A 9,080-nucleotide genomic window follows, 5' to 3' on the forward strand; every position below is an offset into this window, starting at 1 on the left:
TGTATAGCTAACTCCAACATTCACATATAGAGTGTCTATGGTTGTTCCGAAATATATATAGATGTGTCGACATGATAGGTCGAAACATTGTATACGTGTCTATGGTATCTCAAGATTACATAATATATAATACAAGTTGATTAAGTTATGGTTGGAATAGATTTGTTACCAATTTTCACGTAGCTAAAATGAGAAAAATTATCCAATCTTGTTTTACCCATAACTTCTTCATTTTAAATCCGTTTTGAGTGAATCAAATTGCTATGGTTTCATATTGAACTCTATTTTATGAATCTAAACAAAAAAAGTATAGGTTTCTAGTCGGAAAAATAAGTTACAAGTCATTTTTGTAAAGGTAGTCATTTCAGTCGAAAGAACGACGTCTAGATGACCATTTTAGAAAACATACTTCCACTTTGAGTTTAACCATAATTTTTGGATATAGTTTCATGTTCATAATAAAAATCATTTTCTCAGAATAACAACTTTTAAATCAAAGTTTATCATAGTTTTTAATTAACTAACCCAAAACAGCCCGCGGTGTTACTACGACGGCGTAAATCCGGTTTTACGGTGTTTTTCGTGTTTCCAGGTTTTAAATCATTAAGTTAGCATATCATATAGATATAGAACATGTGTTTAGTTGATTTTAAAAGTCAAGTTAGAAGGATTAACTTTTGTTTGCGAACAAGTTTAGAATTAACTAAACTATGTTCTAGTGATTACAAGTTTAAACCTTCGAATAAGATAGCTTTATATGTATGAATCGAATGATGTTATGAACATCATTACTACCTTAAGTTCCTTGGATGAACCTACTGGAAAAGAGAAAAATGGATCTAGCTTCAATGGATCCTTGGATGGCTCAAAGTTCTTGAAGCAAAATCATGACACGAAAACAAGTTCAAGTAAGATCATCACTTGAAATAAGATTGTTATAGTTATAGAAATTGAACCAAAGTTTGAATATGATTATTACCTTGTATTAGAATGATAACCTACTGTAAGAAACAAAGATTTCTTGAGGTTGGATGATCACCTTACAAGATTGGAAGTGAGCTAGCAAACTTGAAAGTATTCTTGATTTTATGAAACTAGAACTTTTGGAATTTATGAAGAACACTTAGAACTTGAAGATAGAACTTGAGAGAGTTCAATTAGATGAAGAAAATTGAAGAATGAAAGTGTTTGTAGGTGTTTTTGGTCGTTGGTGTATGGATTAGATATAAAGGATATGTAATTTTGTTTTCATGTAAATAAGTCATGAATGATTACTCATATTTTTGTAATCTTATGAGATATTTCATGCTAGTTGCCAAATGATGGTTCCCACATGTGTTAGGTGAATCACATGGGCTGCTAAGAGCTGATCATTGGAGTGTATATACCAATAGTACATACATCTAAAAGCTGTGTATTGTACGAGTACGAATACGGGTGCATACGAGTAGAATTGTTGATGAAACTGAACGAGAATGTAATTGTAAGCATTTTTGTTAAGTAGAAGTATTTTGATAAGTGTATTGAAGTCTTTCAAAAGTGTATAAATACATATTAAAACACTACATGTATATATATTTTAACTGAGTCGTTAAGTCATCGTTAGTCGTTACATGTAAGTGGTGTTTTGAAACCTTTAGGTTAACGATCTTGTTAAATGTTGTTAACCCAATGTTTATAATATCAAAAGAGATTTTAAATTATTATATTATCATGATATTATGATGTACGAATATCTCTTAATATGATATATATACATTAAATGTCGTTACAACGATAAACGTTACATATATGTCTCGTTTCAAAATCATTAAGTTAGTAGTCTTGTTTTTACATATGTAGTTCATTGTTAATATAATTAATGATATGTTTACTTATCATAATATCATGTTAACTATATATATAACCATATATATGTCATCATATAGTTTTTTTTTTACAAGTTTTAACGTTCGTGAATCACCGGTCAACTTGGGTGGTCAATTGTCTATATGAAACCTATTTCAATTAATCAAGTCTTAACAAGTTTGATTGCTTAACATGTTGGAAACATTTAATCATGTAAACATCAATCTCAATTAATATATATAAACATGGAAAAGTTCGGGTCACTACACCTACCTGGTATCGTGATTTTTCATGGGCCTTTAGTTACTACCACTCGATCACCGGAGTTCTGGAAGACTTTTTATGATGTTATTGCTGATTACGATGTTGAGTTCACAAAAGGGCCTCTCCCAATAATAGTGAGTGTTGCAGCTTGGGCGATCTCTTACCTTGTCCAGGTAAATCGTTGTTTATTTATTGGTTTTGGGTCAATTGGGTTTTGGAAAAATAATCATGGCAATGTAAACCCTAAAACTATAAAATAATTTCCAATAAGTTTTCCTCCAACCTATTGGTCCTATACAAAATATAACAAAAAAGGTCTGATGGGTAATGGTGACTTAGTAATGGTGAGAATTTCGTAGAATTCACACGCCACAATCCGAATATTCTCCACGAAAATTTAGTCCACCGGAAAACCCTTAAACTCGTGTCACACGACTTAAATAAACATGCATCGTCTTTGATCCATCGAAGAACGCCATAACGAAGTCGCCACTGACGACCATCGAGCAATCCATCAATTTCGCGAAGCTCTCAATGTTCAAACTCTCCACGATGCAACCGAAGTCGCCCCAATTGCAAACGTTACTACAGGTCTCGTCACTCGCACGGCTTATCACCCAAGAATTTTTACTCGTTAGTTGGAATTCAATGTGATTGTCGTTAAGGGGTTTTCTCTGCGAAAAAAACACACTCCTACAAAGCTCAAATTTTGCGGCTGAAAACAAATTTGTCCTCTGAGGATACACAGATCGGGTCAAATAGTAATACTCGTGTCAAATTGCAATTGCAAATCATTATCATAAATTCATAATCGTCATCCTCTTTACTGGCGGCTCCGATCCAGTTGCCAAAATCAATTTGGTTTACCTTATCCAAAACCCTAACTAAAATGGCTACTGAATCAGCCAACAAACCTACCTTAATCGACTGCAATCTTCTCGTCGCCAAAGCCCTATCACGTGCCGGCATCGACCGCATGTTCGGGGTCGTCGGAATCCCCGTCACATCATTAGCTAATCGCGCCGTCGCACTCGGCATCCGATTCATCGCGTTCCACAACGAACAGTCAGCAGGCTACGCCGCCTCAGCTTACGGTTACCTCACCGGCCGTCCCGGCGTCCTCCTCACCGTCTCCGGTCCCGGTTGCGTTCACGGCCTCGCCGGACTGTCCAACGCCGCCGCCAACGCATGGCCGATGGTCATGATCTCCGGTTCATGCGATCAGAATGACTTCGGCCGTGGTGATTTTCAGGAACTCGATCAAATCGCTGCGGTAAAACCTTTTGTTAAGTTTTCAGTTAAAGTGAAAAATGTGACAGAAATACCTAATGCTGTTTTTACTGTTATTGATCATGCCGGGTCGGGTCGACCCGGTGGATGTTACTTGGATATACCCGCTGATGTGCTTCATCAAACTGTAACTGAATCTGAAGCTAATAAGTTATTAGATGATGCTGAAAATAGTAGGAAATTAGATGTTATTAAAGATGTAGACAAAAAGGATATAGAAAAAGCTATATCTATAATTAGGAAAGCTGAAAGACCATTAATTGTGTTTGGTAAAGGTGCAGCCATAGCTAGAGCTGAAGATGAGATTAAGAATTTTGTTGAACGAACCGGGATCCCGTTTTTACCGACTCCAATGGGTAAAGGTTTGTTACCGGATACTCATGAGTTAGCCTCTACGGCTGCACGTTCGCTTGCTATTGGTAAATGTGATGTTGCTATAGTTGTTGGGGCTCGGTTGAACTGGTTGTTGCATTTTGGTGAACCACCAAAGTGGTCGAAAGATGTTAAGTTTATATTAGTTGATATAGATGAGGGTGAGATTGAGTTAAGGAAGCCGTGTTTAGGGTTAATTGGGGATGCAAAGAAGGTGCTTCAAGTGTTGAATAAGGAGATTAAGGATGACCCGTTTTGTTTGGGTCGGACACATCCTTGGATTCAGGATATAACAAATAAGGTGAAAGATAATGTTTTGAGAATGGAGAGTCAGTTGGTTAAGGATCTTGTCCCATTTAATTTCTTGACTCCGATGAGGATTATTAGAGATGCGATTATTGGATTAGGTAGTCCTTGTCCTATAGTGGTCTCGGAAGGGGCTAATACTATGGATGTGGGTCGGTCTGTTTTGGTTCAGATGGAACCAAGGACACGGTTGGATGCAGGGACATGGGGGACGATGGGAGTTGGTTTAGGTTATTGCATTGCTGCGGCAGTAGCTTCACCTGATCGACTTGTGGTTGCTGTCGAAGGTGACTCTGGGTTTGGCTTCAGTGCCATGGAAGTCGAGGTTTGTTCCTTTTTTTGTATATGATTACAGAATCGTAATTTTTTTATTTTTTTATTTTTTTTTTTTTTATTTTTTATTTTTTTTTTTTTTTTTTTTGTAAAGGTGTTCAAATGGGCAAATTTGGTAACTGGCCAAAAAGGGTTTCAAACTGAAACAGGTTCATATTGCGGTTGGGGTCGTGTCAGGTTGACTCTTGACCATTTTAAATAATGGTATTTTAGTAAATATGATTACCCAACCTATGTTCGAAGTATTAACAAGGAAAACAATTTAAGAGGCTATTAGTACTAAAAATGTACTGCGAGTGACTTTAATCTGTTTGACCCATTTCGTCTGTTTATTATAGCTATAAGCTATTGTTTTAAGTATATAGCGATTGACCCATTAAGCATTAACCTTGACGCAAATTGACCCACTACTTAATCCAGGATTCAATATTGTCACCTTTTTCAGCATGTTCATCTGATAAGATTTCATTCAATGATTTGTGGTTGTATGTTTGCAGACCTTGGTTCGATATAAGTTGCCTGTAGTAGTGATAGTGTTCAACAATGGTGGTGTATATGGTGGTGACCGAAGAAACTCTGAAGACATAACTGGGCCTTACAAAGATGATCCAGCGCCTACTTCATTTGTACCTGGTGCAGCATACCATGTACTAATTGAAGCTTTTGGGGGCAAAGGTTATCTTGTTGGGACTCCAGATGAGCTCAAAGCGGCTCTCACCGAATCATTTTCTGCACGAAAGCCTGCTGTTATAAATGTGACAATTGATCCGTTTGCTGGTGCAGAAAGCGGCCGGATGCAACACAAGAATTGAGGTGTGTAGTTTATGTTTTTACGGTTTATGTTGCATACATATCAAAGAACATTAATAAATTTGGTTTCAATCATTGAAGATACATCAAGCTTCTAGTCATGGGTCTTGAAGAGTAATTTATGAAACAGCAAGCTTCTACTCTAGTCATGGGTCTTGAAGAAGTTGTATCTACTAGAATAACAATATCTGAAATTTATAGTTAAAATCTAATATTTCATTATGTCTTACATATATATGTAACATTGACATAAAACATCATGCAAATTACAAAGTAGCTATAGAGTACGTTTGGGATTGTGCTTCCATAATAGTTTGTGTTTTTATAAACATTGTTTTGGAAAAGCATGTATAAATTTTTTTTCTTTTGATAATTTATAATTTAAATTGATATTTTGCCTAACATTTTCTCCTGATTATTTTGCAAACGCCATAAACGAATAAATATCTTCAAAACACAATCGTAAACGCAAATAGAAAAGAGAAATAAAAGAATGTACAATAAAAATGAGATCATCTGAAAAAAATTAAAAGAGAAAACATACCATACATCCTTAAGAGTCATACATCTGTTCATAACTTAGAACTGAACAGTTAGGTTTACTTGTTATGACACATACCTTGTTATGACACATACCATTTTGTTAACCAAAATTAATTATATTTACTAGTTTTACTTGTTTCTAAATGTCTGAGATTCACTACATTTCAAAGCCAAAGTTTTCAAACGTCTGGATAAAAACAAAGACCTAGTGCTATCTAGGTTATGATAACGGTTGACGCTTGTGCAAGCAGGTTATGCGGGCATGTAATAGTACAAGCAAGCACTTTTAAAAATTCTAAAAATGAAACCAGACCAAACATGTCCCAAGTTTCCACAAATACCGAGGTTCACCCGAGATGACTTTGTCCGCTAGCAAAGCGAATAGTCGTTGTGAGATTAGTCGACTCGCTTTGCGTGTCGGAAATTCGGATGAATCGAAAAAAAAAGTTTTCCACAAATAGAAGGGTTATTTAGGAAGTCAAAAGCAAGTAAGAAAGTTGCAGATGTTTCTCACTTGGAGTATCATGTCTACTGCATACCATACATAGCCGTTCATAATTTGATCTCAAAATGATAAGTATAGTCCTATAAATATTTAATATCCAAGATTTTGTCCATAAACATAACATGGTTGATCTGTTTAACCAACCTTAAACCAATCCAAGTCTAATGTGCATAAAACAGTCTTTAACTACGCACATACATTCAAGTCTGCAGTAAAACTCTATCGCGCGATTCTCCCATAAACATTACCTCCGACGGCCCGAACAACTACCAAGCGAAAACGAAACTCGTTGATGAGTTTTCGGTAGCAAGTTGTTCCTCTGTTCATCTTGTGGTTTTAGTACCATCTGAACAACTTCAATTTCATCCTTTTCACTCTCATTTTCAAGGTCTACAACATTTCTAATCGAATGACTCTGTTCTATTTCACGTTGTAACTCTGTTGAAACTAATGTATCTTGATTAGGCGGCAGTAATGACCGTAAAGTTAGTAGCTCTGGAAACTCGCGTTTGTTTACTTTAAGTGCCGCCGCTTTGACCTATTACACAATAAATGAGTTTCTTAAACAGGAAATTAATACGCAAATCTGAGTACAACCTAGGATTTAACATCTAGGATACCTCGTATTGAGACAGATGGACAGAGCTTAAATTGCTTTTGATCTTGATTGCGAGTTCAACATCATGATGATCCATAGTAGCCTTGCCAGCGTGGTTCGAGTACGTTTTTGCATCGGTCAACATGTCCACTCCAAAGCGATATAACAGTTCAAGAAACTGATGAACAACGCGAGGTTCATAGTCGTTGACCCCCATTGATGCCAGCAGTGCTTTTATCGTCTTTACATCTCTTGGTATGTTCTCGTCTCCATCAGCCATTCTGCAACTATTCGAATACGAAAACTCACACTAACATAGTTTTCTTAAAATCTTTCACATTGTTGGTTTTTACTTTGTAAATTGGTACATATATACAGGGAAGATACATTTATGGAAATATTATAAAGTTGGCATGCATATAAAAGTGAAATTCAGACTTCGATATAAAGGAGGCTGGCGCAACATCAAACTATCTCAATATAGCATAATCGTTGGGAAGAGTGTGAGAAGAGCGTTTTTTTGGGGCGGTTCGGGTTCGGGCACAAAGATAAATTGGGTTAAATGGGATGTCATAAAAAGCTACTGGTTGGGGGGCTTAATATTGGGTCCTTAATAAAAATCTTGTCTTGTTATGTAAATGGTGGTGGAGGTTTAAAACCGAAACCGAGTCTTTTTGGGTCAAATTAATTAAGAGTATTTATGGTTCGTGTGGCGGTTTCTTGTCGAGGAGTGATTTAACCCACTCTTCTTCTTCAAGTGTTTGGTGTAATATTATTGCAACAGGTTTCTCCTTGGATGACATGCAAGTGGCGTTTAGCAACTCGTTCATTAAGCAACTTGGCAATGGGAATAGCACATCTTTTTTGGCACGAGCATTGGATCGGGAACGATAAGCTATGCATCCTTTTCCCTAGGCTTTACAGACTAGAATCTGAGATTGAGGCAACTGTGCAGCAGCGTATCCAGAAAAATTCAGATGGTTTCGTGTATGTGTGGGATTGGCGAAGACAACCCTCGGGTCGAACGGCAACAGAATTCGTGAATCTTTGTGATCTTATCTCTTCAGCAAGCCTATTCGAAGATGCTAAAGACAATTGGTCGTGGGCCTTTTCGAGTAACGAGCTTTTCACTGTCAAAAAGTTAACTTCCATTATCGATGAACAATCCTGGGGATCGACTGCTCAGCAACCTACCTTGCGAAATAAATTAGTCCCGAAGAAGGTCGAGGTGTTTATTTGGAGAGTACAAAACAAAAGATTACCGGTGAAATTAGAATTGGATAAACGCGGTTTGGACTTACATAGCGTGAGATGCCCCAATTGTGACGACGATCTCGAATCTCTTGAGCATGCCCTCGTCGAATGCAAGCATGTTAAGGAGATTTGGATCCGAACTCTCAAATGGTGGGATCTTTCGACTACTAATACTTGTTCGCTTATGGATTTGATTGGGTCTTCTTGTACAAGTCCGATTCGAGATCACGAGTTATGGCAAGCTTTGAAATGGATTACCTTATATTGCATTTGGAAACATCGCAACAAAGTAGTATTTCAAGGTAAGCCTTGGAGTGCCCCGATGATCTTCAACGAAATACAATCTATATCATTCTTGTGGATTGCTAACCGTGCAAAAGGGAAAGGCTTGGAGTGGTTATCATGGATCTCGAAACCTTCTATTTACCTCACTTAACCTTAATCGTGTTCGCACTATGCTTGTTTTAGATTTTATATGTAAAGCTCTAGGATAGAAGGTTGCTCGCTTAGCAACCATGTCTTTTGTTCTCGTGTCCTTGTATCGATGTATCGTGTCGTGTGGCGTCCCTGCAGTTTTTATGGGGAGGTATCTTTGTATTTTCGTTCCTTCGTGCTAATAAAATTGTTTGCCTTTCAAAAAAAAAAAAAAAAGCATAATCGTCGGGTCCTGATATACATAAAAAGGTTTAGAATTCAATTCTCACTAGCAGTTTGTATATCTTGAGAAAGGGTAAGAAACATCATGAAATAACCTCGTTTGGCCACGTAAATCTAAGTAAAAATACTCGCACTCCGAAGCTAGCCATGACGTTAAAAGTCATATACGTTCGCGGTTCGCGTATTTACTATTTGCGACATGATAGTTACGTCTTTCACAAAGTTTATTATTAGTAATCCCCAGGGGCGGAGCCCGCCCCCAGTGGTTTCTTTTTTTTTGTCTCAAATCCTATATATCTT

The 9,080-nt window shown here is 37.0% G+C and overlaps 2 protein-coding genes across 2 annotated transcripts; one reads left to right on the forward strand and one right to left on the reverse strand.

The window, feature by feature from the left end:
- Positions 1–2,820: 2,820 nt before the first annotated feature.
- On the forward strand, positions 2,821–5,331 carry LOC139861866 (2-hydroxyacyl-CoA lyase). The gene is made up of 2 exons (XM_071850388.1): positions 2,821–4,405; positions 4,911–5,331. The coding sequence occupies exons 1-2, from the start codon at positions 3,002–3,004 to the stop codon at positions 5,223–5,225; spliced, it is 1,719 nt and encodes a 572-aa protein (XP_071706489.1). The 5' UTR covers positions 2,821–3,001; the 3' UTR covers positions 5,226–5,331.
- Positions 5,332–6,515: 1,184 nt separating this feature from the next.
- On the reverse strand, positions 6,516–7,149 carry LOC139863796 (transcription initiation factor TFIID subunit 9-like). The gene is made up of 2 exons (XM_071852401.1): positions 6,892–7,149; positions 6,516–6,809 (listed from the first exon to the last, which is right to left on the reverse strand). Exons 1-2 carry the CDS (start codon positions 7,147–7,149, stop codon positions 6,516–6,518), a joined length of 552 nt encoding a protein of 183 aa, XP_071708502.1.
- Between the last annotated feature and the right edge of the window lie 1,931 nt (positions 7,150–9,080).

Source organism: Rutidosis leptorrhynchoides, chromosome 8 (genome assembly GCF_046630445.1).
Source record: "Rutidosis leptorrhynchoides isolate AG116_Rl617_1_P2 chromosome 8, CSIRO_AGI_Rlap_v1, whole genome shotgun sequence".
NCBI classification, from domain to species: Eukaryota; Viridiplantae; Streptophyta; class Magnoliopsida; order Asterales; family Asteraceae; genus Rutidosis; species Rutidosis leptorrhynchoides.

Coding starts and splice junctions, on each gene's coding strand:
- LOC139863796 (XM_071852401.1), bottom strand. CDS start 7,149: ATGGCTGATGGAGACGAGAACATACCAAGAGATGTAAAGACGATAAAA. Junction 6,810..6,891: donor TCCATCTGTCTCAATACGAG/GTATCCTAGATG, acceptor ATTGTGTAATAG/GTCAAAGCGGCGGCACTTAA.
- LOC139861866 (XM_071850388.1), top strand. CDS start 3,002: ATGGCTACTGAATCAGCCAACAAACCTACCTTAATCGACTGCAATCTT. Junction 4,406..4,910: donor TCAGTGCCATGGAAGTCGAG/GTTTGTTCCTTT, acceptor GTATGTTTGCAG/ACCTTGGTTCGATATAAGTT.